The following is a 23,649-nucleotide window of genomic DNA, read 5'->3' as shown; positions in this document are numbered from 1 at the left end:
CGATGTCACTTGGTCGTAATGGAGGTGAAAATTGAATTTCTTGTCTAGTATGATGCCTAAGTCTCTGATGGAGTCGACACTATCTAATAACTGACCACCAAGGTAGTAATTCGGCTCAGAAGGACTGTATTTTTTTGAAAAACAAATAGTGGAACATTTATTCACATTAAGCTGCAAGTCGTTGTTTAACACCCAGAGTTCTAATTACACCAAGTCTTGGTGTAGCATTGCAGTGTCATTGATACCACCAATAGCCCTGTATATCTTGAGATCGTCGGCGAAAAGCGCATGTTCAGATATAAATACTGATGAAATATCGTTAATGAAAGCCAGGAACAGTGGAGGACCAAGATGAGAGCCTTGTGGTACTCCTGATCTTATTACGAAAGAGTTTGACCAGGTATCTTCAATGAGGACCTGTGCTGTACGGCTACTCAAGTAATTGTAGATCCATTTAAGCGCATGCTGATAATCCTAAGTAAGTTCCGGTATCTACCATTCAATATATGTATGCCGTTTTTGAATTCTCCACCAGCGAGCTACAATATACCATCGTCTAGTGAAATCAGAAAACAAGCCTGAATCTTTGGGACAAAATCATACCCTAGTCACTGCTGATCTTGCAATATACAGCACAGCACAAGAGATACCTATTGTGGAGTAACCCCCAAAATTTACAGGGAAAGGTACCTATTTGTACCTATATATTTCACCAAAGAACTGAGATACATGGAGTTAATGAATTGTTTGAGATTTTACAATGCAACTCGGCGGAATGCATTTGTAAACGGCCTATTAATTATATGGCCAGTTTTGGTATTCGGAGAGAAATTTTTTAGTAAAGTAGAATCTCTTACGCATCGCTCCTTGTTGCGCGAACGCTGTTGACTATCCTTCCCTCTCCGTCTCACTCGCGACTCCCGACTCGGCGAGGTCGGTAGGTTTTTACTTAAATGACCGTAACTTTTTTATTATGACAAATTCACGGTAATGTTATAGAAAATAAAATAATCACAATGCTTTGGAGCATCGAATGAGCTATAAATATTGGAAATCGATATCGTGAAATAAAAAGTTATGAGAGTTCAAAGTGCGCACTTTTCATCTGCTACACGAATTTTGGAAGTTGACGGTCATTTTTCTAAAAACTGTGCATAACAAGGTAGGTAAATATGAATGCTTTAGATTCTGCTATAAATGTACTTTCATTTTACAAAAGGAATTATTGATGTATATCGCTTAGTTGCTGAGAAAATAAATACTTTCGGTGGTCTAGTCGCGCGCGCGAAAATGAGTAAAGTTCGACTTTAGCGGCCTATAACTTTTGTCAGGACCACGGGAAAATGTCGTAAAGCGAGATTCTGAAGGTTCAAATATTTCTGAACAAAATGGTGTGGGTCCCAATTCTTTCTACTCAGAAAAAATTTTTCGAACGATTTCGCGAGTCTCTCCGCTGCACTATATGTATCTACAAATCGACTTTATCCTAGTCATTCTTGATGATTGTAGTACCTTCAGAATATATGGACTGACTCCAGATAACATTGACAATTACAATGGAAATGGTGGTCTTCTTACATTTAAATATCTGAATTGATGTGTTCGTAGCAGCAAAATAAAAAAAAGTTTTTGTAAATAAACTATAAATTAACCATAGACAAGGAATAGCAAACTGTTTCCGTCGTTTATTTAGTAAACATACTTTAATTGCACGTATTTATGAAATATCTTGATCCCCGCAAAAATTTCTTCGACCACGCCCAAGATCTCGTCGGGCGGTAAGTCGAAACCTCTAGTCCCGCCTCCCGGTAATTCCAAAGTGTACGAAAGATCAATTCCGGCGACTCCATACACCCAGTCCCTACTCGAACCTGATGTTTTCTTTAAAACACTCGGAGAATTCCCAACGTCATAGTGATTTCCGTTCACTTTATGTATCGCTTCTTCAACGCGCTGGGCCAAATGATGAAGTTCGTCGCCGTTGTACGGCCGTACCTTCGTAAAACCGAACGGATAGATTATGCACTGTTTGCAACTGTGAATGCTTAGATACAGCCTAATTCGTTCGCTGTTAGTTTTGATCAGATGGCTGAGGGCGCGCGTCTCCGGTTCAGAAAACGGACACGGACCTGCGTAGGTTTGCGATCTTAGGTTCTTGCTTGCGCCGTGCTTCATCCAGTGAAAGTCAAAGTTGCGGTTCGGATCCACTCCCTTGCAATCGTTGCTTATTCGGGAACGAGTTTTTCTCCAAAATCGATCCTGAAACAATAAAACATAGGATAACAAAGGTATGACAACCAAGTTTGGTTTGGTATACTGATGTTATCCATTTAAACCGGCTTTTCAATCCCTTACATAGCACTTCCCCGATCAAAATCAAACGCCACACAATTATTATTATATACGAACCTGCCGTATGGAGCTCTGCGGTAGGATCAACTCCAAGACTCAGTGGTGCCATTCTAAGCACATAAACCATGTGACCTGAGACCGTTCGACCTCACACGTACCCACTTATTGCTACGCCAGAGTCATGGGCAGAAGTCCAGATGGGGCAGCAAGTATGGTGAGTGAGGCTATCGCCAAAATCCAGCTTGAAAGTCCGGTTCCCGAAGATGAGCCAAGGGAAGTAGGATAAAGGGAAGGAAAAATGGTACCGGTCCGACGGTACCACACCCGAGGCTGGTCAGATAAGGAAGCAGCCAAGCAGGGAGACGACAAACCCAAGTAGAAGTACGGTTCCACAGGACCCGGTCAATTCCTATACAACCTCTAAACAGGCTATAAATGGTAAATGCTAGGGATACTGCATGGCAGGTACCAGGAGGTGAACCTCATTACAGGAGGGAATCTTTAAAACCTTTCGAAACCTGGAAGGACTAACGGTGTACCTTCAATTCCTAGGTTCTACGTTCAAACCAGGCTGGTGCTAGTCAACTGCGCTGATGAGACCACCGCAAAATGGCTCAAAGGAGTGGTGCCAAGCATCAAGCCATGGGTAGGTGCGACACTAAGAGTTGTCGATGAGAAAGATATTCCAAAGGCGACTATTGTGAATGCCAGCTTTCCAAGCAGTACCAACGAGAACACGGAGCGTTTGTTGCAGAAGCAGAACACCATCTTCAATACTAAGGAATCGCGAGTGCTGAAGAGGGAGCAGGAGGGTGCTCTTGTTCATCTAACGATGACAGATAGGTCAACTCTCACTAAGATGGCTGGAAGAGAAAGGTCAAGCCCGCTTCAGGTTTGGATAAGGGGCAATGAAGCCTAAAGGATCTAGCAAGATTAAGGCTAGTCGCGGCACTTCCAAGGGACCACCGAAGAGAGCAACCAGAGGACCGCCAGGCACCAAAAGCCCAAGGCCAGCAGCAGTGACCAAACGAAGAAGATGGACGCAAAGCCCAAACGGAACAACCCGTCTAAGGCGCAGGTTTCCAACTAGCGAACGCCAGACGTCCACCCAGGGAGCCGATGTGCAGCAGGCAAAACACGGCCCTATTACAGGTAAACCTCTAGTAGAGGAAGGCGGCCTCCTGTAAAGAAGCACCCGGAATTTCTGAGTTGAGTTCGACGTTTACGATCGATCACTCTGTATAGTAACGATGGGTTTGGGCTTCGTTACATACAAAACTGTAATTTCGAGAACTTTCCGCGATCAAATTAGTCCGCCTACGACCGTTCCTGTTGGAATTTTGGAATTATTTTTGTAACCACCGAAGGGTCTAGTCCTGGAGAAGATGAAGGACGATTAATATTTTTTGGTTTCAACGCCGTTAATAGTTTATAGGCCATTTCAGTTTTCCATAATAAGTAAAAGCAAGGATGGAACAAGTTCCGACGCGAGTTGTTTTGCCGTTATCAGTTGGCGGCGTGCCTTCAAGAATGAGATAACCGCCAGCCGCCTTTGTGGCCGAAAACGTGTAATTAACATAAAGTTAATTAATGTAAATGGTTCATGAGCTTCCCTTCAGCCTTTTGAGTATGTATAATTAGCATACGCTAATTAAATGAGTTACAGTAAAGAAGCACCTACCGAGGAGATTTTGATGTCAAATTTTGCGCGCTTAATTAACGCATCGCTTGCCAGATGTTCGGGAAAGTTACCACGAACAGGAACCGAGTAATTAATTAAAAATCGAATTGATGGGTTTGATTTCGTATTGAATGCGCGACGAGTTGGATTTTCCCTGTTCCACTTCTACCAAATTGGCTTTTCTTTAGAAGGAAAACACTCACTTTTGGGTCTATCTATCTTTTGCGTTCTATTTGCCTAAAGTAAGGGAGAAGCAACACCGAGGACGGAAATGCTCCTTAAATCCCAAGTCAGCTTCATACCATTAACTCAATTAATTTCCAGGAACCTGGTTGCAGGAGAAATCACCACACTCACCTTCGGGAGTGGGAAAGAGACTATTGTGACCTCGGGATACTTCCCTTGGGACTCGGCAAAGGCCCTGGTGGAATACTGCTGCAAGTGGAGGAACATCAACATAGTCAACGGCTGCGATGCCAACGCGCACCACGTAGTATGGGGAAGCAGACACAAACAAGAGAGGCGAATTGCTAATTGTGTATAGTAAACCTCACTTGAAATAGTGAACAGGGGGCCAAAAGGGTCACCTTTTCCAACAAAATTAGACAGGAGGTCTTAGATATTATTCTCCCAACTCCGCTAATTCGGGCAAACATAACTATAATTGGAATGTATCAGACAAGACCTCACTCTCGGACCATGTAAGGCCCAATGCATACAGTCAATTACACACAAGGTCCCATAACTGACAGGCTGGTGCTCCTATAGGGAGTATATCAAGTCTGCAGTGGATGAGATCACCTAAACGGTAGACACGAAAGAGGAAGTATCCCCAAATGATCTACAAAGACTTCTGCATAATGCGTGCGAGATGAGCTGTCCCCACAAAAAAGGTTAACGAGGAACGTTCTGTGGTGGAATGAGTAATTAGAAACACATCGTCGGAAGGCTATTCAACAAAACCCTAGCCGAGTACAATTCCGTAATAACAAACACCTATACTCACAAGAAGTAAAGGCTTCTCTTCAACGTATATGTGCAGAAGGCCAGGTAAAGCCTCACTTCAGAGTTAAAAGTGAAGCCTCAAAAATCTTTACACAGGAGAATGGACCCTAATGGCCTTCAAACCATTTAAACTGTCTGGTGGAGACTCTATATTTCCAGCACTCTTCTAAAAGGTTGTTGGGCACACTATATATCTTACAGAGCCATCTCTGTTCAACTTACTTGCCCAGATCGTAGAAGGAGGGGAATGTGGTGTTCATACTAAAAGGGTCAGGACCAAAGGTGTATAGACCCATCACCCTGAGCTCGTTACTGTTGCAGGGAATGGAAAAAGTCTTATACCAATTCCTGAGAAGCGAGGTTCTAATGTCCATGAACTTGGTAGGCCTACTAGAGCAGACCATGGTTCTGCTTACTCATATCGTTAGTGTTCCGTTAGTGCACGTTAGTGTCGCTGAAGAAATCGTTAGTGCACAAAAGGAAACTTGCTATTTTAAAAAAATATTTGTGGGCCTGCTAACTTCATGCCAGCAGACCCGTTTGAGAAAATCGATTCAATCTTTACACTAGTTAAACTAGCAGCGTTAGTGCTCGTTAGTGCCGCCAATATAAACGTTAGTGCTCAAAGTGTAACAGCTCAAAATGTTGTAAAAAGGGGTCTGCTAACTTCATGCAGCAGGCCCACATTTGTCAAATTGGCTCTGTCCTAATGCGAATTTTAAGCAGCTCGTTAGTGCTCTTTAGTGCTTCACATGCGAACGTTAGTGCTGTAAGGGATCCGCGTCAAAAAGGTACCAGACCACCTCAAAATTAAACTTGACTTATTGGGACCTGCCAACTTTACGCCACTAGACCAACGAACGAAATCCGTTTGATTTTTCTACTTTAATCGATCTATCAGTATTAGTGATCGTTAGTGTTGCAAAAAAAAAACGTTAGTGCTCAAAGCGCAAGAGCTATAGCGTGAAATTATGGATTTGCTAAATTCATGCAGCAAGCCCACATTTATTAAAGTGGTCCTGTCTTAATGCGAATCTGAAGCTCCTCGTTAGTGCTCGTGTCGAAAAACTACCAAAGCATCTTAAAAATTAACTATAACTTATAGGTTATTTCGTTCATTCTCTTCGACTTTTTTTTTGGATTGGAAACAAATTTTGCTAGTTGTTGTGTTGGCAGCAGAACCTATAAGTTATAGTTAATTTTTAAGATGCTTTGGTAGTTTTTCGACACGGATCCAGTCCTAACGAGCACTAACGAGGAGCTTCAGATTCGCATTAAGACAGGACCACTTTAATAAATGTGGGCTTGCTGCATGAATTTAGCAAATCCATAATATCACGCTTGAGCTCTTGCGCTTTGAGCACTAACGTTTTTTTTGCGACACTAACGATCACTAATACTGGTAGATCGATTAAAGTAGAAAATCAAACGGATTTCGTTTGTTGGTCTACCGGCGTGAAGTTGGCAGGTCCCAATACGCCACGTTTAATTTTGAGGTGGTTTGGTACTTTTTGATGCGAATCCCTTGCAGCACTAACGTTCGAATGTGAAGCACTAACGAGCCGCTTCAAATTCGCATTAGGACAGCGCTAATTTGACAAATGTGCGTCTGCTGCATGAAATTAGCAGACCGCTTTTTACAACGTTTTGAGCTGGTACACTTTGAGCACTAACGTTTATATTGGCGGCACTAACGAGTACTAATACTTACCGGTCGATTAAAGTAGAAAATCAAACGGATTTCGTTCGTTGGTCTACTGGCGTAAAGTTGGCAGGCCCCAATAAGTCAAGGTTAATTTTGAGGTGGTTTGGTACCTTTTTGACGCAGATCCCTTGCAGCACTAACGTTCGCATGTGAAGCACTAACGAGCACTAACGAGCCGCTTCAAATTCGCGTTAGGACAGGGCCAATTTGACAAATGTGGGTCTGCTGCATGAAGTTAGCAGACCCCTTTTTACAACATTTTGAGCTGTTACACTTTGAGCACTAACGTTTATATTGGCGGCACTAACGAGCACTAACGCTGCTAGTTTAACTAGTGTAAAGATTGAATCGATTTTCTCAAATGGGTCTGCTGGCATGAAGTTAGCAGGCCCACAAATATTTTTTTAAAATAGCAAGTTTCCTTTTGTGCAGTAACGATTTCTTCAGCGGCACTAACGTGCACTAACGGAACACTAACGATATGAGTAAGCAGAACCATGGTCTGCTGTAGTAGGCCTGCCAAGTTCATGGACATGAGGTTCTAACAAAACATCCGCTTCACCGTCAACAGCACGCCTATGAAAAAGGAAAATCAACAAGCATGGCCTTACATAGTTTAACATACAAACTTGGCAAGGTGCTTATGTCTAAAGATGTGGCTCTAACCGTGTTAGTGGATATAGAGAGTGCTTTCGATAGCAACTTCGCTGGAAACAGAGGGATCTCCACGTAAATTGAGGCGTCCACCAGGGATCAGTATTACAGCCACTGCTATGGAATGTGACGTACGATGAAGTAAGGGGGTAAAGTTGGTTGCTTTTGCATATGATCTCACAGTGATAGCTACGGATACGGAATTGGAGATGGTCAAACCCAAACGCTGTATGGACACCGCTTATAGAAGCCATCGACAGGTGGATGGGGGATAAGAGGTTAAAACTGGTGTTAGAAAAACCATGGCGGTGGCCATAGTAGGTTTTTCTAAAATTTCCCCAGATAGTGGTGAAGATTGAGGGGGCCGAGGTGCAGCCAGAGCGTTCAATAAAAATACTAGGGGTCACAATAAATAGAAGCTTAAAGTTTGTCAACCATGTGAAAAAGCCGGGCCGAAAAGGCCAATGCCATGGCAAAAAAGCTGCACAACATAGGAGGCTCCAGCTCAAGCAAAAGGACGGTAATCAATACCGCGGTAAACAACGCCATATTATATGGAGTTGAAGTTTGGGCGACGGCAGTTAAAATGAGGAACGTGAGGGAAATCCTGGAGCGGGCGCAGAGCAGTATGGCCCTGAGAATTGCCTCGGCTTATAGAACGGTCAGTAAAAAAAATCATTGTGTAGTGGCCGAGGTAATACCAATGGCAATACAAGCGGAGGCTAAAGCAGAAGGGGCCATAAGGAAAGATTCTTTGGCTCGCTGGCAAGAGGAATGGGGTCGTAGGAAGTAGATTGATTGCCGACGTTCAGAACTGGCACAGGAGAAAGCACGGAGAAGAACGCTTCCATTTAACACAGTTCATAGCAGGACACGGGAAGAACGCAGAGTAGCTACACAGATTCAAAAGGCGACGGGACTACACCTGTGCGGACTGCGGGCACTCCAGGACACGCAGTATTTGAGTGTGAGAGGTGGGAAAGGCGTAGATGGAATACCAAAGGTGATACGTGCGACGTTGGGATTTATTAAGGGACTTAGGAGCCCACTCCGCCATAGTAACACGCGGAGGCATTCCACCATCCCCATGATGATAAGAAAAAGTACGAAACAGCAATTCTTGAGGAGGTTTGTATGAAAGTGGTGGTCGAATACCCACCGGACATAATGCCGATAAAACACAAGCTAGGGGTACCATTCAGTACAAACCTTACACAAATGGAAGATTGGAAAAGAAACAAGCCTACCTTTAGGAAAGGCTCTACGCAGTGGTACATAGACGGTGCAAAACAAAAATACGGTCAAACAAGGATAGGAGTCAGCGACTCAAACTCTCGGAATCACTGGGGCAAAAAACCATCGTCTTTCAAGCAAAGGCCTATGGTATAAACCTTCACAAACCTGAAAATGGGTAAGAAGGGGTCAAAAATAGATATTCTCACAGACAGTCAACAGTCAAGCTGCACTGGACTGGCGGTGTTAGCAGCCCGTACCTGCGATTCCAAACTGGTTTGGGAGTGCATCTGCAATCTAGATAAATTGGCAAGTGTCAATCGCATCACACTCTGTTGGGTGCCAGGGCATTCGCACATTGCTGGCAACATGAAAAGAGATGAACTGACTAAACAAGGAGCCAGGCGGTAGCCAATAGTGCCGGAGCTCTTCTGTGGACTGCACAAAGGCTACATGAAAGAATCCTTAAACCAGTGAGAGGGGATGAATAGGACCCATCACTGGCAGAGGGTATCAGGACAACGCCAAGCCAAGTTATTCATCAGGGGCACGTTACAAAAAGCCAAGGAAGCTTCAGAGTCCTCAACAGTAAGGAGCTACGGTCCATTACAGGGCTGTTCACAGGTCATATACCGCTTAAATACCATCTACATAAGATGGGTGCAGCGACTGAGGCCATATGCAGACTTTGTGGACAGGCAGGAGGTAACAGTAAAATTTGACTTGAAAGTGAAATAGAATTGTAGCATGTAAAATGGGTTTTACATTCCAACACCGTTGAAGACTACCCACATAGCAGACCTATATACATTGCATACACCATGTACATTCCACGTGGGATATTGTATATCCATAGAATGTGGAAAAGTATGTTGCACATGTCCGATGTATGTGCATGGGATATAAGTTTGGCAGACTTCACATAATACATCGTATATACGTTTTGGATGTCTTATGTATATATGCATGTATATGCATCAGACATGCTGTGTATATTGGCATACTGACAAGTGGATATACCATGAATTGAATATTCCTGCAATATGCAAAGATGTTCAATAGGATATTCTATGTATATTGTATACATTCAGAATGGATGTTCTATAGAGATTCTTCTAAAATTCGGGAAGTTTACTAGCATCTACTTACATAAATAAATTCTTTTCACGGAGTGAAGCGTTTTGTTTATTGTCTCCTAGTATACAATGGAAATGCACACACGAAATAAAAATCATTACTTTCATTGTCCAAATTAGACAAACAAACTCATTAGTAACTCGTGGAATAACACTCCTGATTTTAGAAAAATGAACTGTATTTGCAATAATAGCACCTTACTATCTTCATCGCCGTAATTCACAGAAAATGAGACGCTAACGTTTATAACGTCGGTAATACAGAAAACGCATGTATCAAATCCAAAACGTATATACATAACATATAATCCCATGTATATAGGTACATAGCACATCCAAAATGTATATTTATAGAATATCCATCTGGACATAAAAAACATATGTCTATAATGAATATACATAGTATATACATAAGATGTACAGAGTATTCCCTGTACATTATGGGTTTAAAATGTATATACATAAGATATCGAATGCTATGTGGGTAACACCTTTTACCGAGCATAGATGATTTATTGGATTACCTCAAAGGTACACAGCTTTTTACTAATTTAGATCTTGACTCAGAACAACTCCAGGTAGTTAACGATTCAATTGATAAACCCTCCTTCGTAACACTGGACCAGTACGCCGAGTATTTGGTTATGCCATTCAGTTTAGTAAACGCACTTGCGGTATTTTATGGAGTCATACGTCGAATATGTTACATATCGAACGTCGTTCTTTGTTTGGAAAAATAAACAGGAAAGTGCTTTCGACAATAATATTTTTTAAGCATTTCCAATGCAAGTAAATAAGTAATTATACCTCTTTTGCCCTGAGATTGTCTCTTTGTAGCAACAAATTTAAATTTGAACTCACGAAATGGTCATTATTTTAATACAAATGTCGGAAAAATAACGAAATTTTTCGTAATTTAGTTTCAGCACTTGTATTTGAGAAAAACGAAAAGCGAAAATTCATGGGCTCTTGCGATAGATCACAAATAATTGCATCTTTCAACTCATAAAGTAAGGAATATTGAGCTTATTTTATTTCCGTATTACAGATAACTTTTAAGCCATCTGAAAAGTTGGGGAATCGAATTCTGGATGCTAGAATGATCCACTACAAGTGTCCACGGTTTGATGGCGCTGCCTATACGAATTCCAACTATTACCTTACCGTTGTATGGGAATATTCATATCCGTCTGGATTAGCCAAGGGGATAATAATCCAATCCACTTTCTCTATCATATGTTTATTTTCTCCGTTTTCAATTAATTCATGTAATATGAATAAAGCTTGTGCCGGAGCGATCCATTCCCGCGCGTGTATGCCCGCATCTATAAAAATTATGGGTTTGCTCTCCTGGCCGCCGGTCGCAATATGAATTGCCGATAAATTTCTATTTTCGTACGAAACACCGTAATTTTTTAGGGTGACCACTTTGGGATATTCCTGAGACAAATACTTGAGATATTCTTCAATCTAAAATACTCCACAGTTTACTTTAGTGCAATACTCGTGCGTCACACCTCAGCGTACCGATGATACTTTTGAAAACTAATTTTTCCTTCGATTATGGATGGTACCTTGTCATTATTGTTTCTTTCCTCATCCGCAATTCTAGAACGAACACAATTTGCATCGATAATAAATTAAGGATTACTTACGCGCGAACGTCCTGAACAATTACTTTATAAGGTAGTTCTAAATCAGTCAGCGCGTTCTCGAACTCATGCTGTAGGAACGACGGGACCAAGATGCTGAACGCCCTTTTTGATTTTCGAGAAACACTCCATATGTCAATTTCGAATTCGTCTTCCAAAAATTCTAAAAGTTTTATTTGTTCCCGCGTGGATGGATTTACTTCGTATAATTTACATTCCTGAAACGTTTAAATCGTCTTATCTGGTGTATCCTAAGGACGTTGTTACCATAATCGAATAATATTATGTATAATAGATAAAGTGTCTAAATGACAGTCTTAACAAAATACTTGATCCGATTTATGAACCTATTCATTTGGTAGCAATATCAACGACTCGGAAATTCACAATAGATATCGCTCCACTTAGAGCAAAATAGACACATCAACGTAATATCTTGGTAGAGTCAAATTTATACATAATCTTATTATTGTTATTAACAAATCAGTGTTCAATAAAAAACGAAAATTTAAATGCGCTCTCTTGTCTTTTGGGTATATACCATGTTTCTTATTGATATTAAAGTAGAGTATACTTATTGCAATAAAGGGGTTGAGTGTTCTATTCTTTGAATAAGATATTGTATTGACTAATTTTCTGCAAATAAATTGAAGATCCATGGCTACTTGAAACGAAGTACCTGTTTTCCAAATTGAAGTTTACATACTTTCACCCAGTACGTGAACACCCAGTATCTGGATGCGCTTTGTTAGGAAAAGTGAAGCGCCAAACGTGTGTATGTTTATTCTAGGAGTTGAAGATAGTAGGTAAACGTGATTGACTTAATTTCTAGAGTTGTTTTTCAGCCGCCCTTACCGTAAACACAAGCTGTAATTAACTCGCCGTTTGGAACCGTTCCCGTCAAGATTTTTCAATTATCTTTGTTGCGCCAAAAAGCAAATTAATATTTTAGAATTTCGGTCCCGTTAAGTAATTATATCATATTTTGGTTACCTATGTTAATTTAAATCGAGCATATAAGCTGCAATTTAGAAATTTCATCTCGCACATTTAAGTGAGCATAAATTAATATTAGCTAATTTAATGAGTTGCAGAAAACAGGATCAGATTAACTTGTGAGTGGTCTTTTAGTTAATTTGGATTTTAAGACCAACTACAGATTTTTAGGACGTTAGCAGGGCGCACAATTAATTAAAGAAATTTTAGCTTTTGGATGTCGATAATAGTATACGCCGTTCGGCTTGGAATTTCTTACGCTCCCTCCATGACATATCCGAATTTTATAAAAGGTAAAGCCGTTGTTTAAAGGCGATCCCTTTGCTATTGGTGTTTTAACCGAAATGTAAGATCTTTTTGTCTTTTACATCGTCGCAAGTAACGTTCGTAAGTACTATTATAATTTTGAACTTTTCCGTAAATTTACTTTGAGAACCGTACCGTATTTGAATCATCGATATTTTGCGTGTTTTTAGATTGCAAGTTACGTTAGCTTAACCTTTATCACCGTTAAATTGAAAGGTAAGCGTCCGATACCTTCCATTCTGTTAACTAAAAGGGGTGTACGGCTTTGCTTTTCCTGTATTTGATTTTCCGTAGCTACCGCTAATTTAGTCGTGCTTTGGTGCTTGCGTTCTCGTTAGGGTAATGGCTACCGTGTCCATGTGCTGTAATGTTGCTTTCAGATCCTTCGCCAGAATCCGATCTTCGCTACCCGCAAGAGCACTGGAGATCGTCCGGTGTGTTATCTGTGACATCCGTTTTGCAGCCGTTCCGAAATCTTGTCCATGGGCAAGTCCTCCTTCCTTGGTAGCGCTCGACTCGATCGGTCCGTCCCGTTCTCTCAGTTTCCGATTGAGTTGGTAGTGATAATGAAATTGTCAATGTATCCTTTAGACTTTATTAAATTTACTAATTACACCATTTAATTTTAAAAACTAACCGGTTGCGTGTGAGCTACCGAAGTTCATCGTAAGCTGTTAACATAGCCTTTACGATGATGGGTTAATGAGAGTTTCTCCTTTTCTCTCCTACTGATACCTGCATTACTAACCTTCTTGCTAAGCAAATGTCCAGACCTTATTTTTATTTATGATCTTTTCAAGTGTGAAGGTTTTGAAAATTTTACCTTTACGAATTCTAACTACAAGGTCAAGCCCTTTTGTTCCGTTCGCGGCTAACCATCAAACTACATTTTGAGCAGTACGGTTAACGCTCCCGTAGCTCGGAACCAAATGCCTTCATAAATCTCTTCAGGTTAATTCCTACCTATTTTTTTTATATTAGTTAACGCCCTTTTCAAGATGGCGTCTAGTGAACTGTATTTTTAAGAGCCAATTGGAATCGCTCCATCTCTCGAATTGCACAGCTCAGACCCATTCTTGAAACCCCATGAACTGAGCACTTCGCCGAATTGCACTCCTAAAATACGCTTTTATTTTATTCTTAATGCGGGAATTAAGCAAAAGAATTAACAATTAAAAATGGCGGTCTGCATTATTAAGAAGCCCTTTTGTAGGCGATCTCATTTGAATAAGGAATACAGAGGTTTAGTGTTGGAGAAAAATTTAGAACATTAAATTCAGGTGGGGAAGTACCAAGGAATAACCACGCAGTTTTCATCGCTAACCAAATTGGTGTGGAATTCATGAAAGGCGAAAGTTGGTGGTTTTCGGGGTTAATAAAAAATTCCAGCTTAGAAAATTGGAGTGCGAACTATGAAATTGAACACAAGTTCCTCGAGGGGAGGAGATTAAAAGACTGTGTCATTTATTACACTACAAAGGAAATTACTGTGCAACCAGAGAAAGTTACAAACTTATTTGAAATACGCGCGTTTTCATCGTATAAATAGGAGTCGTGTTCGGTCAAGGACATATTAATTAAACGCGCTAAAAGAATTCAACAGTGTTAATTTCAGTGAACAAGAGGGGATTATACTTGATTGTTGACTCCAAAATTAGTATTGTAAGTGCCCGCCATTGAATAACATTAACAGAAAGAATGAACACAGGGATTAACTGTTCTAAAAAATGACGCCCTAGAACTTCTGATTCCGTTGAAGAATTCTTGACTGTCGGAAGGTTCCAATCTACAGCTTCAAGATTTATTTTCTCCGTATCATTGTAAGGAGGTCGTTCTCACCTTATTATTTTGTAACCAGCATTAGGTATAAGATCATTTTGTTTACGAGATACAATGATAACTATCTATTTACTATGCCAAATCAGGGGTCAAATATCTATAAGAGAAATCATTAAAGCTTATGATTAATTAAAGTGTTTGTAAAATTAGGATCTGTGATGGTCCTGCGCCCGAATCCGGAGAATCATAAAAGTTAAGGAGCCTGAAACGTCCACAGAGACTAAAAATCGAAGGATAGTAAAAAAATCCTATGTAACGAAAGTATTTATTAAAAGTCTAAAGGAACGAAAGGAAAACAATTCAATTGAACTCATAAATCCTAAGTGGCCAAGTAATTCTACAAACCTGAAGAAATAGAAAAATTCGAAAAAATAAAAAAAAATCCGAAGAATAGAAAAATCCCAAGAATGTAGAAAAATAAATTGATATTTGAAGACAATATAATAGACAATAGGGCATTCACAGCGCTAAAAGGGATAAATAATATAGTGAGTGGTTTTTAGTGTTACAAATATTCATTACTAAATTATGGAATCTGTTAAGGTGTCATATGTTTAATAGAGCCGCCGATAGTGTCGAGTAATTGTTATAGATTGTATTTACCTTAGTTCATTCTTTTGTCATTAGAGGTCACATCATGTACCTTTTGCATTTAATTTTATCCTTTCTTCTTGGATCCAGCCGGCAAAATGCTCGAAACTGATCTAAAGAAATTCTCATCTCTGCCACAGATGAAAAATTCTTACCTCAGCCCCGATTCGAACACCCGACCTACGGCTATGTAGTCCAATGCTCTACTAGTGAGTCACATAGTTTCTTTGATGTTGAAAAAAAAACCTCTTGTTAATGGGTACTTGAATACCTTATAGAACGGCTTCCTATTTCGATAAACGTTGAAAAACACTTCGACTAAACTAAAAAATTCACTTCTTTAATTCGACTTACTTACTTTAGACGACGTATTATATAAATTTCTTATCGCGTAACTAACTTTCTTCTGCAGTTAAACAAGACTGACTGCTTTTTCAAATACGCTCAAATAAGGCGGCATTTCAACGACCACCAAATTGAAGAAAAACCTTAACCAAAAGGCAATTATTAACATCCACCAACACAGAAGCCACGATTCGCGTCCAGTGTGCTTATTTAAAACCATTTTATTTTTTAACTTTCAGAACCCCTTCCTTAACAAATTAATGCGTCGTTGAATCTAACATCTTCTTTTTCCGCAATATTACGTGCTTATCTTGAAACTAATTAGCTTACGCAGCGAAAAACAACTTTTATCGCGATGACCGAAGATAACACTTTTAAAATGACTGCACAACCATTTCCAGATGTTCATTATCTTTTAACATAAGCAAAACTAAACAAAGGTCAAACCAAAAGACGATTATTTAAAAAAAGGTTTTGTATCAGAAAGATATCATACAAAACCTTGGCCCCAAATTTAATATCCTAATATCATCGAGTTTTGTATCCTATCTCAAATTCGAACCACATAAAAATAATTGAAATTCACATACCTTCACATGTATTAGTGAAAATTTGAGATAACTTTCTATCTCTTTCTATGTAATTAGCACATGCATTCAGAGCGAATAATGCAGGTATATACAATCTACAAGGTGTTAAAATACAGACAAACAAATTGTCCGGATCGAAGCAATGATAATTAGGTGTAGGAGGTGTGAAAAGGTCGTTTTATTTGGTATAGTTCAATTGTACATATTTGTGAAAAACTTTAATACCAGCAAACACTTCCGTAACAACAGTTGGGATCGCACTCGCAGGTAAATCGAATCCCCTGGTGCCACCACCTGGCAATTCAAACGTATAGCACAAGTCGATTCCGGCAGCACCATAGGCCCAATCGGTACTCGATCCCGACATCTTCCTCATAACCTGCAATGTACTTCCAACGTCGTAGTGATTACCGTGGACTCGATAGATGGCTTCTTCGGCTCGTGCTGCTAGCTGGTGCATTTCATAAGCGTTATGAGGTGAAGCGTGCGTATAACCGAAAGGGTACGCGATACACTGTCTGAAGCTGTGGAAGCTGATATAGAGCTTGATTTGGTTTAAGTTTTTGATTATCAATCGGCTAAGGAACTTCGTTTCCGGCTCAGAAAATGGACAGGGACCGCAGTATGTCTGCGATACTTCGTGTCTACTGGCACCATCTTGCATCCATTGAAAATCAAAATTACGATTCGGATCTACTCCTCTCGCACCGTTTTTCAACTTAGAGCGAGTTTTTCGCCAGAACCGGTCCTAAAATTCTAGGTACTACTGGAACTTTTGGGCCATAGTCAAAGTACCTACGACTGTGTGACTGTACTCGTATCCGTCCGGATTCGCTACGGGAACTATGATCCAATCGACCTTTTCTATAAGGTACTTATTCTCTTTCTTCTCGATAAGCGCATGAAGTATGTACAGCGCCTGCGCAGGAGTGATCCACTCGCGCGCGTGCATTCCGGCATCAATTAAAATGATAGGTTTACTTCCTCCGGTTGATACGTAAGCTAACGTTAAAGGTCGATTTTCATATGAAACCCCATAATTTTGTAGGCAAACAGTATTTGGATACTCCAGTGAGAGGTACTTCAGGTAATCTTGAATCTGAAAGCAATCTGTACAGTAGTAGCTTTCGTAAATACTTAAATCACTTACAGCCTGTACTTGTCAAAGATTCTGTTTGTTTTGATGATCGGGTTCTGTATGCATTGCATGGTTATTGACAAGCTGTGAGTGATTTACTAAAATCACTTAGGCACTAAGAAAACTTAATTCGCAAAGATCGTCCGACGCCCCTCATTAGAATCATTGAAAGATGATGAACTACTTACCTCGCCATATCGATGATACTTCTTAAAACTAATTGGTGCATCTCTCAGTGCAGGTGCACTTTTACAAATTTTTTGATGATTACTTGTGCTTCTGCAACACAATTTAAAAAATTTAGACTCGTGTGACGCTAGATACTCACTCACGCTTTGACCTCGCGACCGAGTAACTTCAAATTAAAACTTAGTGCACCAAACGCATTTTCGAATTCTTTGCGAAAATACAAAGGTACCGATATATGGAACGAGCGTTTAGACTTGCGAACGATCTGCCAAATTCCGATTTCTAACCCTGTCTCCAAAAATTCAAGCAATTTCTTCTGCTCGTAGGTGAACGGTATAACCTCGTACAATATGTTGGCCTATAAACAATGTAAGTGCATCTGAAATTAGCTTGAGTCAACGCTTAATACCATAGGTGGGGTTTTCCTAAATTCAAAATGGACATTGAAACTGACAACTAACTTCAATGCGACAGCTTGATTCAGATTTTTTTCGACATTGCGTGACACTTGTTCGCAAGGATACGCAACATGTCCTCTGTAACACCTCTTTCTTTGCGGAGGGAACTTACCCGAACTAATTGAAAATAGTGCAGCAGTGTAGATCCTGGTTTGATGATTTACGAATGGGTTCACTTTCTGCACGCACCTAAAGTTCTTCAGAAAATAATATCTTCCGAATTAAAACCACCGCACAATAATTTAGTTCGAATTTTCTTAAAGTTTTTTAAATTAGTAATAGGCACGTTTTTATTACATTATTGGTTGGAACGATATGAAGATGGTCTTCTTAAATTAAAGCTTAGAGATGAATTCCTTTAGGGTTGCGGAGTTGTTGGTATCGAACATTATGAAATATAGAGGGCGATTCCGCTGAAACCAATTAGCACCATTTTGTAGGCGGATTTTGTAAAACTTGAAAAAGTAGGGATGAGGTAAAGAAAGAAATTTTTTGGGAACATTGAGTGTAAGGTAGTAGAGTTCGTAGGTGCTACCGCAAAATTATTGTGGGAGTCGTAAAGCAGTACAGTTATTTCTAAATCCCTGTAATGGATGTAAAATCCCTACGTTAGATGTCACTTGATGTCGTCCAATCTAAATGCCCATCAATTGAAATTGAAATTCTTTTTTATGTCCTGACCTGTTAGAGCTCCTCGTTCCCTACAAAAGAGTGGAGTTGGATTTCCCCAGGGACTTACCTGTGATTCATCCAGATCAGAGACCTGAATTACGTGCTTTCACCAGTTGGTTTTCCGTTTATTCATTTCTTATTCTAATCCGATATATTAATTTTTGTTTAGTTTGATTTCATCGCCTGTCATACTCGCCTGCATTAGTATCTTGGGTTTGTGGCTACTTAACACGGGATTGTTTGAATTTATCGGAAGAAGAATTTTAAGGGTGTACGCTAGAATAATCCTAACCAGACTAAAAACCGGATTTAACAACCATTCTGACACATTTACAACGTTCTGCAGGTTCGCATCAACTTCGAGCACCGTGAAGAGTTCGATGAGTTGGTGCTTGTGCTCTTCGTGCGAGTTGCAGTCGACCAAGATGTCGTCGACGTAGCGTAGCGGAATGCATCCTTTTGAGGAGATGATTCATTGTCCGCTGAAGTGTTTGACCAGCAGGGATTTGGTAGAAGGGGCGCTGGAGATCCACGACTAAAAATACGGATCTTTTGCTTTCTTAGAGATTTTCTATAATAGGCAAAGGATAGCGAACAGGGACAGTGGTGGTATAATCTCCAGTTGTAAGGGACTCCAATCTTTAGCAGTAAGTCAAATACATTTTGCATAGCTGCGAAGCGTTCTCCAGTCAGGCGATGAGGACGGTCAAAGACCGGATGTCCATTGGTGATAATTCCATGTTGTACTGGGAAGTCGGACAGGGTTGCCATTGTTTTGGAATATGCGGCACAATGTTCGAATTCATGGACAAGCTGCGTGTAGACGGACTCAAGGCCATCGTCAGGTTCAGTGACACGGGAACTAATTGCCACGTTGTGGACCTCGGTAGGTTCGACTTGAGCAGGGGTCGATAGTGGCGTTAACGGATTAAAATTATATTTTCGTCGCAAATCGATGATGAGGTCAACATTCTGCAGAAGAACGGCTCCACGGATTGACAACTGGACATCAGCAATAGTGAAGCCCCAAGTAAAATGTCGCCGGAGACCAGAATTTCGTGACAACTCCTACGTTGTGTAATCGGTTCTTGTATGTATTGAGAGGTGAGACATAATCGGCAAGGGAATTAAATAAAAGACAGAACCTTTGTGCGTAAAAATGACAAAAACACATAAAAATATTACGCACACAACAAGACCATACCAGGGAAACCTTCTACGGGACAAAAACCCCGGCATAGGCCACACAAATACATGAAATAAATCACCTACGGCAACGAAATGCAAGAGAAAGTACACATAAATAAAAACATCTCAAATTGTATGATAAATTTAAGGTAATCGAATCAAATGCAAATAAACAAATTCATAAAAGCAAAACACACGGGAGGTCATAAATGCTGTGGAAAACATGATACATCAATGTAGTACAAAAACACATCAAAATACATGTACAATCAATTGAGATAACACAACTCCTAAAATAATAAATTGCATGTACATATATAGGAAACATCAAAATGGCGTGGCTCTACTCCAGCCTTCATTAACATAATTTTATTTAACACGAATAAATAATAATAACATATATTTACCCAACAGCATAAGACCAATAACAGGGCAAAACCTTCATAAGCTATAACATGCTAACCATAAAGTACATGTGAGAATGTCAATAGCAAGTATTCATGTAGAAGTCGATCATCGCTCAAGCATTTTAAATAGAAGAAATGTTAATTCGAGGATCCCTTCTCATGTTGCGAGTCACAGAAATGCAGTCTGCATGAGATGAGCAGGTATCAGATACAGCGAACGGTCGAACTGTATTAGGAAAGGAAAGCGTGATGCCCTCCATCAACTTCGTGGCCATCTTCTTCCTTCCGCGAAGTTCTTTTTTTCCCTAGCTTCGTTATGAAAATCCCCTAGTCTTCGACATCTGCGCAGAACGGTCGATTGGTTATATACAGAGCATATCATATTTTTGTTTCAGATGTAAAGGTGTGTTGCCTAACCATAAGGGTGGATTCTCACAAATCGAAACGTAAAAACAGCTTTTGAATTTTTCTCGTACGTTTTCTAGGAGATATTGCTTTGCTTCTCCTGTATTTGATTTCCCGTAGCTACACCTAATTAATTTATGTTTTGTTGCTTGCGTCGCCGTTAGTTCAATCGCTACCGCGTCCGTATGCCGTAATTCTGCTTTAGTTGCATCCTTGGATGGAACCGCGCACAGAATTTTGGACTAAGCCGTTTCTTCAACTAACTCCCTGTGAATACCGATTGTGCAAAAGCCTTTGAGACTGTTCCGGAACGGCCAACCTTGGCCAGAAACAAGGCTTTAATCTTCTGGTGGCGCTCGAGTGTGTTCATCCGTCCGTTCCGCCGACTAGTGTGATTTAATTCCAATCATTTGTAAATTTATTTATTTCTTTTAATTAAATTTTAATTTTGAATCCGCTAATTATACGGTTTAATTTTTATGCCATTTGTGCGCGGACTCACCTTTTATCAGTTTGTCGCAAACTATGCTACCAAAAGACCACTCTGTCTGTTTCGGTTACATTCAATTACAGATCTAAGCAATTTCTAACGGTTTTTCGTTAGTGGCTTCCCTACTTCTGTTGAATGCCATCCAATCAGACGCCATTCTGTATTTTTATTTATTTATCTTGTTTTGCACCTCCATTAAACGGAACATTTCGAACGGAGCGTGTGCAAACGTTTCCCTTATCACTGTCTGAAAAGAAACTGGGCAATGCGTATATTTGTAACATTAAATTAATATGAAAGAACGTAAGACAGACGCATAAATTTAGATGCAATAAATCGGGGCGAATAATTATTGTAGGCATGAGAGCGAACGCAAGGAACAAGTGTTGATGATGTCACAGATCACGTAGCATGAGACATGGTGCTAGCTTTAACATTTACAGGAAATGTCACCCTAGAGCTTTATTCGGATACACGGCCGCGGAAGGCTTACGTATACGACAGAAAGGTCATAGAAAATTTATTACTATTAGTTCGGCCATGCTTCAAAAGTGTTAAGTTATGTTTCATATTGACTGCATACCGTATTAGGTCTCAAAAATTTATATGGTCCAGAGAAAATGTATCATCGGCATTTTTACTTGAGGGACTCGCACTTGTGTAATAAGAATCGCCTTTGCCGTCGGAAGTGCTCATACACGCTTTAATTTGTAAGGAAGTACCACCAGGGATGCATCGATCTAAGTACAGATCAGACTCCTACATGTACTACATGTACACGTCCTTATTCCCCCTAAGGAGCAATTGAATTGCGGTGTCGTTTTATAGTCGCCTGATAAGATCTAATTTAACTTCAGTCGGCCAAATACGTCAAAAATATGCCCAATTTATTTCAAATTAGACTGCATTAATTACCGAAGGCAAGCTGCTTTAAATTTAATCCCCTTAAGATATGTAATGTAAAAGTCTTTGTTCCGTTTGAGGTTTCTTTGGTATTGTAAACCCACAATAATTTATCCCGAATTCGATTGCAATTACGTTTTCGTGTTTATACTTTTACTAATTGTGGGTTAATTGACTTATTTCTCGGAAAGCACTCTCTCCCCTCGGAGGAATCTGCTTTGTTCCCTATTGTTTTTATATTTCTCTCATTAAATCTTTATACCAAATTGTTTGTGTGTTATACTACGACAAAAATTTTGCACTAGTTTAACTAAGAACGGCCGCGTAGACAGCAGATATCGTCCATAACATCGAGATTGGTGAATTACTGGACAATAAGATATAAACAAAATCATACTGTAATGTTTAACACTGGTACTGTTTAACTTCATGCAGATATTACTGTGTTCATATAATTTTGAAGTGTCACTAGTTTTTTCAAAGAGACCAGTTTAGTGTCCCGTTTAGAAAGTTTGAAATGTGTGAGTTTTCTACTTAACGAATTTATTATGATACCCTTAAGATACCGAATTCACGGCGATTGGAAACAATAGAGTAACCCAAATTTATACAATACCCCTAATTCGTTTTCTCCTGAAGTTCCATCGATCATTTAGAAATTGTCCTGACTGAGGATTCCCCTAGTTCGAAGTTCATATTCCTGGTATATGAAGCTGCAGGAGTAGACAATAGTCCCAAATATGTAATTAGGATTGCCTTACGTTATACTCAGATTGAAGAGATTTCCTTACAGGATCTATACGGTTGTAGCCTTCCTTATGTCAAGGTGCGTTTTTGTTAACAATGGATTAATTACTTCCGAAGAAAAAGATCATCAGGTTCAGTGGGGCTTCAATCACGCAAGGTGCGCGTAGTACATTTTACTTTGTGTGAATTTAGCGTTCCTATTCTTAGTTTGTGCAATTCTAAAACGAAATTAATTTGCTGTCGCTCAAGTTTACGATAGAGAACTACACGTATGTCGCTAACACGAAAGGACGTAACAATCCGAGGACGGTGTCACGTATTTCCCAATGCGAATTAAACACTGCACTTATTGCAATGAACTTGGTTTGGTTTGTTTCTTCGTTTCCCGTGCGAATTTTATTTAAGGACTAACGTAATTTTCATACAAAGTTTGTACCGGCTACGTGAGGCGCGCTGAATTCTTAGTGAAGAGCATACAACATTGGAGAGCGACCACCAAGTAGTGATTCATTCATTCATTCATTTCATTTTATTTATTGTGCTAAGTAATTACATAGTAATTTTTGCACTCGTCTTACAATTACTTTGGTACTTACAATGTGTGTGTATGTGTATATATAAACATAACATGAAACAAACAAACAACTATTAAAATATACATAAAATATTAAAGCCATTAATGATCACTGTGGAACAATATTAAACACAAGAACACTAAGACTAAGGATGTGCAGTAAGAGTGAGGAATTCGTTCACAGTGTAGAAGCAATGATTGAATAGCAACGTTTTTAACTTCCGCTTAAATATACATTTATTTTGAATAGTCTTCAGATCACTTGGAAGCTTATTAAAGAAATTTACACCGGCGTGATTTGGTGATTTAGTACAATAACTCGGTCTCTCGGTCGACACTTTTTTGCTGCGAGGTCTTTATTTTTTGGTGATAAAATATACGCAAAGGAACATT

General features: G+C 39.8%; 1 protein-coding gene across 1 annotated transcript; it reads right to left on the bottom strand.

The window, feature by feature from the left end:
• Positions 1–1,684: 1,684 nt before the first annotated feature.
• LOC116174566 (zinc carboxypeptidase A 1-like) lies at positions 1,685–19,313 on the bottom strand. The gene is made up of 8 exons (XM_031492503.1): positions 19,088–19,313; positions 18,835–18,998; positions 17,556–17,770; positions 17,412–17,502; positions 11,422–11,636; positions 11,284–11,374; positions 10,931–11,236; positions 1,685–2,259 (listed from the first exon to the last, which is right to left on the bottom strand). Exons 1-8 carry the CDS (start codon positions 19,311–19,313, stop codon positions 1,690–1,692), a joined length of 1,878 nt encoding a protein of 625 aa, XP_031348363.1. The 3' UTR covers positions 1,685–1,689.
• Positions 19,314–23,649: the final 4,336 nt, after the last annotated feature.

The sequence above is a fragment of the Photinus pyralis genome, unplaced genomic scaffold (genome assembly GCF_008802855.1).
Source record: "Photinus pyralis isolate 1611_PpyrPB1 unplaced genomic scaffold, Ppyr1.3 Ppyr1.4_LG6, whole genome shotgun sequence".
NCBI lineage: Eukaryota > Metazoa > Arthropoda > Insecta > Coleoptera > Lampyridae > Photinus > Photinus pyralis.
The sequence above is the reverse complement of the archived record's forward strand: the minus strand, read 5'-3'. Positions and strand labels throughout refer to the sequence as shown.